The sequence below is a fragment of the Aquarana catesbeiana genome, linkage group LG03 (genome assembly GCF_042186555.1).
Source record: "Aquarana catesbeiana isolate 2022-GZ linkage group LG03, ASM4218655v1, whole genome shotgun sequence".
Taxonomy (NCBI): Eukaryota; Metazoa; Chordata; class Amphibia; order Anura; family Ranidae; genus Aquarana; species Aquarana catesbeiana.
In genome coordinates, this window is record NC_133326.1 from 217,758,090 (window position 1) to 217,772,444 (window position 14,355).

A 14,355-nucleotide genomic window follows, 5' to 3' on the forward strand; every position below is an offset into this window, starting at 1 on the left:
GTCACCTGTTTTTTTTTTTTTTTTGTTTTTTATGAAAGGTTCCCTCTAGGGTGTGACAGAGGACGAGAATTCTGAAACACAGATCTCAAGGAGCTTCAGGCTCACTTTAATATCTTTACAACTAAGGCCGGCCATAGACGGTTTGAATCTCGGCCAGTTCGGCACAATTGCTCGGCAGGAGGGATTCCCCTGTCAGCTCTGTCTATATTGATGTCTATAGGATAGAAATTTGCACCATCTATGGCCTGCCTTAGTGTTCAATTTCACTTTCCCTGTGAAAAGGAAGCAGTCTAAAGCGGGCCATGGATGGTGCTAATTTCTTTTCTGCAGCCACGGGTTGCACAATTCCCCCATCAATACCGACAGTGCTGAAGGGGGAATCCCTCCTGCCAAGCAGTTGTCTGCTCCCGGTACAGGGGCACGCAGGGGAAGTTGTCCCCACCTGGAGAAGACCATGATTATTGCTAGCGGCTGTAGCAGCTGCTAGCAATAATCACAAGTGGATCTGACAGGCTGGTTGTATCCAACTTGATCATACATTAAACCTGCCCATACATGATTTGCACCATTGCGGCCAGCCTTAGACTGGGCACACATTGTATACAATGTAACAAATCTTGTAATCCGTGGGAAGATCTGCATGTGTCTGATCCACTTTAAAGAAAAAACTAAATTGCAGTAGATAATCTCCTCAAACAAGTATATCTCAGCTTCACTATTTTTGCCACTGCAAAAATAAATTGGTTCTTTTCACTTCGTGTAATACATGTAAATCTGATAAATGTCAGATTATTTTTTTTTCCTGTACAACATTTACATGTTTTTACCACCTATATAAAATTTGTATCTTTGAGTGTATGCATTGTTGTTCTCGGTGGTCACAATTGAGTACAGAACTTCTGGGTGAGATGCAGTCATACATTATGTTAAGATATTTTCTTTTTTTCCCTTGCTCTTTTATCCTGTATACAGGCCAGAAGTCGCCACCCTTTGATGCTCTGGAGAGATGCCAGCAGCTTTCTGTGACAGGTATAAAACCATTAATGGATTTGAAGATCACAGTGAGAAAAGCCTACAACACAGCAGGTTATGTAGTTATCTGAAATGAGCTGCTCAAAGCTCTCTTGTGGTAAGGCTCATATAAATGTAGATTTCAGATTAAGCAAAGTAATAAAATTGACAAGAAAAAAATAAATCTGATCCGTCATAGATATATTTTAAATTGAGTAAGTGACTCCATAGAAATAGATGTATCCACTGTTTTATTTCAGTTTTGCCTAGGCAGTCTATTTAAATGATTTTAGAAAGGCTCAAGGAGCCTGCTCTTTTTGTTACCTAAATTTTTCTGTCTTCACTAAGTTTTGCTCCTTGGAACAAAACCTTCCCCACATTCTGCATAGGGGTGGGGTGGAGATGTGAAGTAATTATAGCCCTACATAGGTGCCATCCCAAATAGAAAGTATAATCAAGAGTAAAGGTAGAATGGGTTGGGACTTTGTGTGCACCTACGTAGGGTCTAAACGAGAATATATACCACTGATTTAAAACAAATGTATTTAAACTTTATTTAGCATATGTTTAAAAGCATATAATAGTTACACAGATACAGTTACTGTTAATTAGGTCCAGGGTGTGCTAATCCTGGTACGATGGATCAAAAAAGTGTGGCCTACGCATTTCGCGGAAACCCCGCTTCGTCAGGGCCTTGAAATAGCACAAAAATACTAGAAGTATTGCAGTGACCTAAGAGTACAATCTTTTTGATTCAATAGTTTTTATTGAATATTTCATAGAAAACAGAAAACATAATACAAATTGTGTTAGATATTTCAATATACATCAAATACATTCAAATACTACTTTGTGCTCTTCTTGTAGCAACTTAATAAAAGCTAATCAGAAAAATTAAACTGAGCAGTGCATACAATTATGAGTCAAGGAAGCATCGCTGTTTGTTAGTTTGTTAATGCTTTTTGGGCCATATGGACCATTGTTTGTCAAATATATGGCATTGCATAGAATTAATGGCTATGAGGCGTTTGAATGTGTAGTTCCTATGGACTGCTCTCAAGACGTCTTTTAGATTAATGGAAGTTTTGTTTTTCCAGTTGCATAGTATCATTGTTCGTGTTTCTAAGAGGATGTGGGTCACTGCTGACCTAGGTGGGAATTTCTCTATACCTAAGTGTAGGATCGCCAGAACCGGCGCTGGAGGGTTAATACTACCGTTAGAGAGGAGATTAGTTGGAATATTTGGTTCCATAGGCTTCTAACGTTTGGGCATTGCCAGAGCATGTGTAATAGGTTTCCTATTTGTCCACAATCCCTCCAGAACCTGATAGGGTGTCTCCATCTAAACAAAAAAAAAAGTAGCTACAAATACTATAGCTGCTGACTTTTTAATAAAATATATTTAAAACGCCAAGAATTATTACACTGTTTTCTGTAAACCTAAACTCATGACCATGAACCTGTTAAGATTTGATTTGGGAGCCAGCTTTGATTTACTTATCACCCACAGTCGGTAGCTCCCTGCTGCACATGCACCAGATCGAAGGATGCATGGAGACTGGGCCTGTAGCCCCCTGGGTTGTGTGATGTGTATCCTAGAACAGTGCCTCTCAACCTCAGTCCTCAAGTACCTCCAACAGACCATGTTTTGAGAATTTCTCTTAGGCTACTTTCACACTGGGCTGCCGAGCGTTAGTGCTAAGGTGCCACTCATTTTGCGGCACTTTAGCTGCGCTTTTTGGCTGCTAGAGGGGCACTTTTAACCCCTGCCCCAATGTGAAAAGTCACACTAAATGAATGGGAGGTGGTTTTCAGGCATTATTTAGAGGCTATTTCTAGCGCTAAAATGCCAGAAAACCGCCTCAGTGTGAAAGTAGCCTTAGATAAAATAGCTATCCAAAATACCAAGCTATTGACTCTGATTTTAAGTACCTGTGCAGGATAAAGGAAAACCTGCAAACATCGCTTGTTGGGGGTACTTGAGGACTGAGGTTGAGAACCACTGTCCTAAAAGGTTGGAAGTGGGCAGGAGGGGTATTGGGGAGGATAGGGACATAGGGACAGACCAACGGACTGTCATCCTTACCTAGGAATAAGGAAATGGGAGAAAATACCTCTCGGAAAAGGCCCTTGCTGCTCAAAAAAAAAAAAAAATGTGTAAAAGAAAATGGGGCGGGGGCATAGGATTATGCAATATCTAAGATCCGAGTGAAGGTCTGCTTTAAATTTGTCCCCTAGACATCATGGCACAGCATCTATTGTGACTGTGCGCTTGTAATTGGTAGTTGATTCCTATAACATGTTTCCAGTGATTGGAAGACCAGTGCTGGTGTTGCTTATCCCACCGAAAAAAAAAAAAAATTTTGACGAGAGTGAGTCATTTTAACTGATGTACAAAAAAGTAATAAAGTGACCATTGGCTCTGCTGTTTGCTAAATATCAAAAATACGAATAATTTGGTATTTAAAAATGCTCCACTGTATGTACAGTGTATCAACTCTGTATTTAACCCTTATGTCCCGTACACACGGTCAGATTTTCCGAGGGAAAATGTGTGATAGGACCTTGTCGGAAATTACGACCGTGTGTATATATATATATATATATATATATATATGGATATAGAAAAGAATCACCCTCTTTAAAATAATCAGATTTTGTTGCCTTTCAGCCTGAAGTGAAGACAGACACAATTTTTTTTTATCCAGCTGTATTTACTAGTACAACATCCAAGTGAAAAATGTAACACCAACATGTCAGAATAAAATAAAACAATACAACAAACAGAATTATTGAGTTGGAAAAAGGATCATCCCCCCTCTCCTTATGTCAGTATTTTGTTGGACCACCTTTTGCTTTAATTACAGCCTTTAGTCTGTTGGGATATGTCTCCACTAACTTTACACATCTAGACTTTGCAATATTTGCCCACTCTTCTTTGCAGAACTGCTCACGTTCAGTTAAATTTGATGGTGACTGTTTGTGGACTGCAGTCTTCAACTCATTCCACAGATTTTCAATGTGGTTTAAGTCTGGGTTCTGACTAAGCCATGCAAGGACATTCACCTTTCTTTATCATACATCACGGGACACAGAGCCACAGTAATAACTGTATGGGGTTATATGGCACCTTCAGGTGGTGGACACTGGCACACCCTAAACAGAAAGTTCAATTCCCTATATAACCCCTCCCCTTACCGAGAGTAACGGGTAAAGATGTGCTGTGCTGAGCTCCGCTGGAATATTCCTTGCTGGGGTAAGCCATGCAACCGGATCCATTCAAAGTGTCTTTTCTAGGCCGAATTGAATGGTACCCGGGCCTCGTGTCCGAAGAAACAAGGTTTTGCCTGTAATGCTTCTCTTTTTAGAGCGCTGGACCCCGGGATCCAGTATTTGTTTTTTTCAGCCATATTCCTGGCAAGGTGCTTTTTACAGGTCCAGGGCTGTGGATCCCCTGATTAAAACGGGGGCCCCAGTCCCTGACGGTTTTTTAAACGGAGCCCACCGTGAGAGGCGAAGATTGGGTCTGTCACCACAGAACCCTGCAGCTGGATAAGGTAAGAGAGATTCCTAAGGAATTTTTCTAATTCTTGTTAGTTTTCTCCTTTTAAAGTAAATGTTGCTATGCCTATAGTCACCACCGTGTCCTGTCAAGAGCATGTACCTTTCCATGCTTGTCAGTCTTGCCTCTGTGTACAAGCTGCACGCTTCCTCCGGCCCAGGCTCCAGATAAAGTCATGGGAAGGGGGGGTTTTCTCCTCCTAGGAATATCCCCCCACCTGGGTAGCTTCCTCCAGGCAGTGGGAGCATGGCATCAGACGGCGGTATGCTGCGCTACTCCCGCCGTCATTACAGTGGTTCCAATGGGCAGCTCTCCTCCTCTCCTCCTCCCCCAGCCCTCCTCCATGTGGTCCGGTCAGGATTGGAGCCCGCTCTATTTTAAAATAGATTGGGGGGGCGCCGATGGGTGGTCAGAGGAAGGGGGTGGGGCTTAGCGGCATTGGCGCAAATTAGCATCCACAACAAGGGCTGCATAGCTATAAAATGCACCTTTTTTTAGGTGCATACAGCTAGGAGGGACACAGAGCGGATGGGTGGCATGTGAGTGACACAGGCATTCCCAGACACATTTACTTTAAGCATCAGGCTGAGCTTAATAGCAGCGGCAGTTTCTGGACTATTGCTCAGCAGTGGGTGCATTTTTTTGGTGGTACCTCTGCATTTGTGCTCTGCACTATGACCACTGGAGGTGGTTCAAATGCCGCAAAGGCCAAGGGCACAAAGGGGTTGCCCTCAGATCCTAAAGACCCTCCTTCTGCAACACCATCCTGTACTAAGGAGGCTGGTCAGAGTGAGTCATCAGGGGCTGCAAATGCTTCCGACACTTCAGCCCCTGTCTGTATAACTGAACAGGTTTTTTTCTCAGCTATGAGTGGCTTAGAGGAAAGATTAGTGGCTTTAATCACATCTTCACAGAGTGGAAGAAAACGCATTAGGTCCCCTTCTGCCACCCAGGATCCCCAAAAGGAGGAACTGTGGGAGAGGGAAGATGAATCCCCCTCAGGGGACCGTGAACAGGCTGATGATTCCTCTTCCGAGGAATCAAGTGGGGAAGGATCTTCTTCAGCTTCACACTCTGAGAAGTTGCTGGTGCATTATCTTACTGAAATGGTCCGCGCCACATTTAAGCTACCCTTAACGGAGTCAGTTGAAGAGCCCACTTCCTGTTTGGGTTCACTAAAGCCCCCGCAAGCCTTGCGTGCCTTTCCTGTCCATTCATTACTAGAAAAGCTTATGTATTTTGAGTGGAATCACCCACATAAGCACTTTTTTCCTCCTAAGAAGTTTTCAACACTTTATCCTATAGAGGAAAAATTCACTAAGATGTGGAGTATACCAGGAATTGACACTGCTGTATCCTCTGTGAATAAAAGTTTGACTTGTCCGGTTGACAATGCGCAAATGCCTAGGGATCCAACTGATAAAAAATTGGAATTCCTGTTAAAAAACATTTTCTCCTTGGCAGGTTCAGTGGCTCGCCTGCAGTGGCGGCAATTGGGGTATGTCAATCCTTGAGAGACCACTTGAAACAGGTGCTCCCTGAACAGAAGGCCCAGGAATTAACTGAGCTACCAGCAGCTTTGTGCCTTGCAATTGACGCAGTCAGAGATTCTATTCTTCAAACCTCTTGCCTTACGCTTGGGTTGGTACATATGCGTAGAATCTTATGGTTAAAGGGTTGATCAGCCGAAACGACATGGAAGAAGCTCCTGGCTGGTTTTCCTTTTCACGGTGAAAAGCTGTTTGGGGGGCCCCATGGCCCCTACCACCACGTCCAGACCTGCTATCGCAGGGACCAGTGTTCCATCCTACTTTACAAATGCTAAATTTAACGGTTTGGCTATTGAAACCCACATTCCAAGGAATCGTGGGCTTTCAGGCTCAGTGATACCTACCTTGATTAATGCAAGGAAGCCAGAATCATTTATTATAGAGTCTGGTAGGCATATGTTTCTTGGTGTGAATCTAGGGGTTGGCATCTTAGGAACTATGTCATACGTAGAATTCTTGCCTTTCTGCAAATGAGGCTAGAAATGAACTGGCCTTGAGTACTATCAAGGGCCAGGTCTCTGGCTTATCAGTATCGTTTCAGCATCCGCTTGCTTCGCATTCTTTGATCCGAAGCCTTCTACAGTGGGTAACATGGCTTAATCCACCGCTTAGGGCACCCCTGAACCCTTGGGACTTGAATTTAATTCTGTCTGCATTACAGAAACAGCCTTTTGAGCCAATACGACATATTCATTTGGTCCGTTTGACAAGGAAGCTAGTTTTTCTGGTAGCCATTTCTTCTGCAAGAAGGGTATTGGAGTTGCCGGCTCTTTCTTGTAAAAAGCCATATTTAATTGTTCACAAGGATAGAGTGGTATTGCCTAAACCAGGATATTGTTTTACCTTCATTTTTTCCAGAACCCTATTCTAAGGAAGAAAGGTCACTACACTCTTTGGATGTAGTGAGAGCCGTTAAGATCTATTTAAAGGGGACTGCTCAGATTCGAAAAACAGATGTTTTGTTCGTGTTGCCTGAAGATTCTAGCAGCATAGAAATCCACTATTACCAAATGGATTTGGCAGGTAATTATTCAAGCTTATGGCTTGAAGAAGAAGGTTCCACCTTTTCAGGTCAAAGCGCACTCCACCAGGACTGTTAGTGCTTCGTGGGCAGTGCATCACCAAGCCTCCATGGCTCAAATCTGCAAAGCCGCAACCTGGTGTTCAGTCCATACATTCACCAGATTCTATCAGGTGGATGTAAGAAGGCATGAGGCTATCGCAGCAGTATAGGTCCTCAGATCTGATTGCACCCTACTTTTGTTTGTGTCCCCTCCCCTCATGTGGCATTGCTCTGGGACATCCCATACAGTAATTACTGTGGCTCTGTGTCCTGTGATGTATGATAAAGAAAATAGGATTTTTATAACAGCTTACCTGCAAAATCCTTTTCTTGGGGTACATCACGGAACCCAAAGGTCCCTCCCCTCTTTCTGGTTACACATGTATTGCTTTGCTACGAAACTGAGGTACTCCCGGTAAGGGGAGGGGTTATATGGGGAATTGAACTTCCTGTTTAGGGTGTGCCAGTGTCCACCACCTGAAGGTGCCATATAACCCCATACAGTTATTACTGTGGCTCTGTGTCCCATGATGTACTCCAAGAAAAGGATTTTACAGGTAAACTGTTATAAAAATCCTATTTTTCTCCTTTAACGGTTGTGTGGTCATTTTTGCTGTGTGCAAATCATTTTTAGGAAGGGGGATGATCCTCTTTCCAATCAGTGATTCTGTTTTTGAATTCTTTACATTTTTGTTTCTGATTTGTTGGTGTTATAGCTTTCACTTGGATGTTTTAAGTTGCATATAAGTAAATACGACTGGATAAAACAGAACCCGTGTCTGTCTTCATTTCAGGCTGCAAAGCAACAAAATGTGATTATTTTAAGGGGGGGGTGATTATTTTCTATACCCACTGTGTGTGTATCTATCTATCTATCTATCTATCTATCTATCTATCTATCTATCTATCTATCTATCTATCTATCTATCTATCTATCTATCTATCTATCTATCTATCTATCTATCTATCTATCTATCTATCTCCCGTTGCAGATCCTGACTTCCCAATGAAGTTGCTTGATAAGAATGATATTTGCATTTACTGTGTCAGATACTCACATAAGCAAATGCAATGTCATTCAGGATTTCTTACCAATAGCAAGCCTGTTTAAAAAAAAAAAAAAACATTATCATGCTAACTTGTATTCTTGCCAAACCTGATTCTATCTTATCTGAATGTTATACTAACAGATTTTCAAACTGATTATGGTTTTTCTGTAAAGGGGAATAAAGCTGTCCTAAAGTAAATACTAAACCACCACTTTGAGTTTTACCATTTTGTTATATTACATCACATTATATCTCACACATATAATATATATCATTTTTTTTGTTCCCCTGACGGTTAATTATATATATTATTGTTAATCTCTATCAATATTTTGGGGTTACATATCTGGGGCTGAACTGATTATGTCAAATTTGCTTTCGCCGGAATGCTCTGGGGCTCAAGGGTTTTATAAGTAAAAGGTCCCAGGGGTTCAAGTGGTTAAAGACAAGGGTCGGCCTATTTTTGTTGCCCAAGAAAGTTCTTTTTTTCCCTTTCTGGCTACTGGGATTTAGTGATTGCTAGTATATGACTACAGAATGTCAACACAACAGAGTCTTGACTCTGACTTATGTCATCACAGGATACATTTGATATTGTTTTTGCAGTACATCCAACTCGTCAAGAATGGCTTACAACTCCTCTCAGCACGGTTGTTAAAACTAAACCTCCTCAGAAATTTCGTGTCAAAGTGAGACTGAGAAGTTTTCAACCTCAGCACCTCTATCAGTCTGTTAAGCTTCACTGCACTAAATGCAGTACATTGTAAGTATATTTCATACATTCTGACCTACATACAAAGTATCTTCAAAGATTGGGATGCAAATTTAGGAGGTATTACCTCTTTGAAACAAATCATAAATAAATCTATTCACGCTATAATTTTGTATCCATGGTGATTCACTCTGTCTTTTTCTTCTTGTGTGAATGTTTTAGGATTTTGCTTCTAGGCTGCATTTTTTAACAAATAATACATTTCTCTATCTACATCACATCATGAACTATGAACAAAGGCTTTCAGTTGCTACTGAATGCAAAAGAAACAAAGTAAATCTTATAGCTACAAATATATGAATAAATGATTTTGACATTAGCCTATGAAAATAAATGAGACCATGATAGCACAATAGCTACACAATTTCCTGCAAATAAATCTTTTTTTGCTCTCTGTTTGTACCTGTATTGCCAGATAGAAAAAGACTGATCAGTTTAAATTGAATACATATACAAGCAGTGAGGGGAGTGAATGTTGAGATTCTTCAATTATTATATTAGTAGTTCCCAGCTGACATTAAAATCTCATTATGATAACCAAACTGGGAAGTAGTCAGATTATCACCATATACAAAAGCAACAAAACATTTATTATGTAATTGCAAACATCAAAACACATTTAAAATCACATTGATCCTGCATGGCTGACATATACTATCTACCTGGGTCCAAATGCAAGCTGCTTGCTTGTATGTCTACCGTACATTTCCTATTTTTTTTTCCTTTTCGGTAGAGTTTTATTCAACCACATTGAAACCACCCTGTTGGAAAATTTCAGCTCCATCTGCACTGCAGACTATAGACTGCAGTGGTGATAAGAGTATTTTGATAGTGGGAAAGTCTCCCTGTTGTCAGAACACATAGACATAGGCGGGGAGGATTCTCCCATAGACCTTGAATGTTTGGATGGGGGAATCGGGTCATTTTTTTCCATTAAACCTGCTGGTCAAGCAAAAAACGCAAACTCATCTATGGCGAGTCTTAGCTTTGATGTGTGAATACTGGGACACAGTTGTCTAAGCCGATATCTACATGTGTATGCTGTCAAACTGAAGAGAACGCAAAGATCTGCTGAATTTACCTATCAGCTGCTCTAGCTGCTATGGTTGTGAAACTGATGTGGTTACACAGTTTTGCTTTGCACCTCTCTATAAAATCTGCTAATAAAATCTGCTGTTTAGTTTTTAAGAAACCATGCAAAAAGATCTGAACAAATTAATGGGGTGGGCAACTACATGGCAGATGAGGTTTAATGTAGAAAAATGTAAAATAATGCATTTGGTTGGCAAAAATATGAATGCAATCTACTCACTGGGGGGAGAACCTAGGATGGAAAAGGACCTAGGGGTCCTAGTAGATAATAGGCTCAGCAATAGCATGCAGTGTCAAGCTGCTGCTAACAAAGCAAATAGAATATTGGTATGCATTAAAAAGGGGATCAACTCCAGAGATAAAACAATAATTCTCCTGCTCTACAAGACTCTGGTCCGGCTGCACCTAGAGTATGCTGTCCAGTTCTGGGCACCAGTCCTCAGGAAGGATGTACTGGAAATGAAGCGAGTACAAAGAAGGGCAACAAAGCTAATAAAGGGTCTGCAGGATATTCGTTATGAGGAAAGGTTGCGAGCACTGAACTTATTCTCTCTGGAGAAAAGACGCTTGAGAGGGGATCTGATTTCAATTTACAAATACTGTACTGGTGATCCCATAATAGGGATAAAATGTTTTCACAGAAGGGAGTTTAACAAGACACATGGCCACTCATTAAAATTAGAAGAAAAGAAGTTTAACCTTAAACCACATAGATTTACTGTAAGAGCGGCAAGGATGTGGAATTCCCTTCCACAGACAGTGGTCTCAGCGGGGGGCATCGATAGTTTCAAAAAACTATTAGATAAGCACCTGAACGACCACAACATACAGGGATATACAATGTAATACTGACATATAATCACACACATAGGTTGGACTTGTGTCTTTTTTCAACCGCACCTACTATGTAACTATGTAGCAGAGATGTGTCCGGGATATGACATATATGACTATGTTCCCTTGCTGTATTTGGTGATTGATACCTTCGGGAACCGCCACACTAATTGCATGCAGAAATCTAAAACCTACAGTTGAAGGAAATCAGGAGAAGGGTTCACACTGATTTACCTTGTGCAAGATTGCTTCTGGTAATTCATGTTGAATGATACAGTGCCTTGAAAAATGATTCATACCCCTTGAAATTGTCCACATTTTGTCATGTTACAACCAAAAACATAAATGTATTTTATTTGATAGACCAACACAAAGTGGCACATAATTGTGAAGTAGAAGGAAAATAATAAATGGTTTTAAACATTTTTTACAAATAAATATTTAAAAAGTGTGGCATGCATTTGGATTCAGCCCTCCTGAGTCAATAATTTTTAAAACCACCTTTCGCTGCAATTACAGGTGCAAGTCTTTTTGGGGATGTCTCTACCAGCTTTGCACATCTAGAGTGACATTTTTGCCCAGTCTTCTTTGCAAAATAGCTCAAGCTCTGTCAGATTGGGTGGAGAGCGTCTGTGAACAGCAATTTTTCAAGTATTGCCACAGATTCTCAATTGGATTTAGGTCTGGACTTTTACTGGGTCATTCTAACACATGAATATGCTTTGATCTAAACCATTCCATTGTAGCTCTGGCTGTATGTTTAGGGCCATTGTCCTGCTGGAAGGTAAACCTCTGCCCCAGTCTCAAGTCTTTTGCAGACTCCAGTTTTCTTCTAAGATTGCCCTGTATTTGGCTCCATCCATCTTCCTATCAACTCTGACCAACTTCCCTGTCCCTGCTGAAGAAAAGCATCCACACAACATGGTGCTGCCGCCACTATGTTTCACGGTGGGGGGGGGGGTGTTCAGGGTGATGTAGTGTTAGATTTCTGCTACACATAGCGTTTTGCTTTTAGGCCAAAAAGTTCAAGTTTGGTCTAATCTGACCCGAGCACCTTTTTCCACATTTTCTGTGCCCCCCCCCCCCCCCCGCATGGCTTCTCACAAACTGTAAACGGGACTTCTTATGGATTTCTTTCAACGATGGCTTTCTTTTTGCCACTCTTCCATAAAGGCCAGATTTGTGGAGTACACGACTAATAGTTGTCCTGTGGACAGATTCTCCCACCTGAGCAGGGGATCTCTGCAACTCCTCTAGGGTTACCATGGGCCTCTTGGCTACTTCTCTGATTAATGCTCTCCTTGCCCGGCCTGTCAGTTTTGGTGGATGGCTATGAATTGGTAGGTTTGCAGTTGTGCCATGCTCTTTCCATGTTTGGATGGTGGATTGAACAGTGCTCCATGAGATGATAGAAGCTTGTGATATTTTTTTATAACCTAACCCTGCTTTTAAACTTTTCCACAACTTTATCCCTGACCTGTCTGGTGTTTTCCTTTGAACTTTATGTTGCTGTTTGTTCACTAAGGTTCTCTAACAAACCTCTGAGGGCTTCACAGAACAGCTGCCTTCATGCTGAGATTAAATTACACACAGATTGACTAGATTTACTAATTAGGTGACTTCTGAAGGTAATTGGTTGATACTAAATTTTAGTTAGGAGTATCAGGGTAAAGGGGGCTGAACACAAATACACGCCACACTTTTCAGTTATTTATTTGTAAAAAATTTTGAAAACCATTTGTCATTTTCCTTCCACTTCACAAATATGGAAAATGTTAAGGGGTATGAATACTTTTTCAAGGCACTATACGCTTTGCCTTCATTATGAGAAGAAATGTAAGGTAGACATACAAGCAGTTCTATTTTGGATCCAAGTCCACTAGATGTACAGTGAGGGAAAAAAGTATTTCATTCCCCTGCTGATTTTGTACGTTTGTCCACTGACAAAGAAATGATCAGTCGATAATTTTAATGGTAGGTTTATTTTAACAGTAAGAGACAGAATAACAACAAAAATATTCAAAAAACGTATCTCAAAAAAGTTATAAATTGATTTGTATTTTAATGAATGAAATAAGTATTTGATTCCTTATCAATCAGCAAGATTTCTGGCTCCCAAGTGTTTTCTATACAAGCTACGATTAGAATCACTCTCTTAGCCCTCGTTCACACCGGGCAGATTTGACATGCGATTTGATGCGTGCCAAATCTGAGCCTATTGCCGGCAACGGCACCATCCGATACGGTGCAACGCCGACATTGCGGCGCCGCGCTGATTCCCAAAAGTAGTTTCTGCACTACTTTTGGAGACCTCAAGAGCGATATTAGAAGACAGCTGTGCATGAACCCGCACAGATGTCTCTCAAATCTCCTCTGAAGTCGGACTAAATTGCCAGTTTGAAATTGTGCGAGTTCAGCTGAACTCACACAATTTCAAACCCGCATTCAGTGTGACCCTAGGCTTAAAGGGAGTGCTCCTAATCTCAGCTTGTTACTTGTATAATAGACACCTGTTCACAGAAGCAATCAATCAGATTCCAATACCTCCACCATGACTAAGACTAACGAGCTGTCCAAGGATGTCAAGGACAAGATTGTAGATCTTCACAAGGCTGGAATGGGCTACAAGACCAACGCCAAGCGGCTTGGTGAGAGGGTGGCAACAGTTGGTGCAATTATTCGCAAATGGAAGAGACACAAAATAACTGTCATTCTTTCTCAGTCTGAGCTCCATGCAAGATCTCACCTCATGGAGTTTGAATGATCATGTTAATGGTGAGGAGCCCAGGACTACACAAGAGAATTTTGTCAAAGGCAGCTGGAACCATAGTCACCAAGAAAACAATTGGTAACGCACTACGCTGTGAAGGACTGAAATCCTGCAGCGCCCGCAAGGTCCCCCTGCTCAAGAAAGCACATGCACAGGCCTGTCTGAAGTTTACCAATGAACATCTGAATGATTCAGAGGAGAACTGGGTGAAAGTGTTGTGGGCAGATGAGACCAAAATCAAGCTCTTTGGCATCAACTTAACTCACTGTGTTTGGAGGAGGAGCAATGCTGCCTATGACCAGAACACCATCCCCACTGTCAAACATAGAGGTGGAAACATTATGCTTTGGGGTTGTTTTTCTGCTAAGGGGACAGAACCGCTTCACTGCGTCAAAGGGGCCGATGGACGGAGCCAAGTACCGTCAAATCTTGGGTCAGAACCTCCTTCCCTCAGCCAGGGCTTTGAAAATGGGTCATGGATGGATATTCCAGCATGACAATGACCCAAAACACACAGCCAAGGCAACAAAGGAGTCACTTAAGAAGAAGCACATTAAGGTCCTGAAATGGCCTAGCCAGTTTCCAGACCTTAATCCCATAGAAAATACGTGGCGGGAGCTGAAGGTTCTAGTTACCAAACATCAGCCTCAAA

At 41.5% G+C, this 14,355-nt stretch overlaps 1 protein-coding gene across 1 annotated transcript in view; it reads left to right on the forward strand.

The window, feature by feature from the left end:
* Positions 1-14,355, forward strand: part of POT1 (protection of telomeres 1) — a 144,148-nt gene that overhangs the window by 83,983 nt on the left and 45,810 nt on the right. Inside the window, exons 8-9 of the mRNA XM_073619764.1 lie at positions 973-1,029; positions 8,842-8,998. Of these exons, the coding sequence (XP_073475865.1) occupies positions 973-1,029; positions 8,842-8,998 (214 nt within the window). The remainder of the gene's footprint in view (positions 1-972; positions 1,030-8,841; positions 8,999-14,355) is intronic.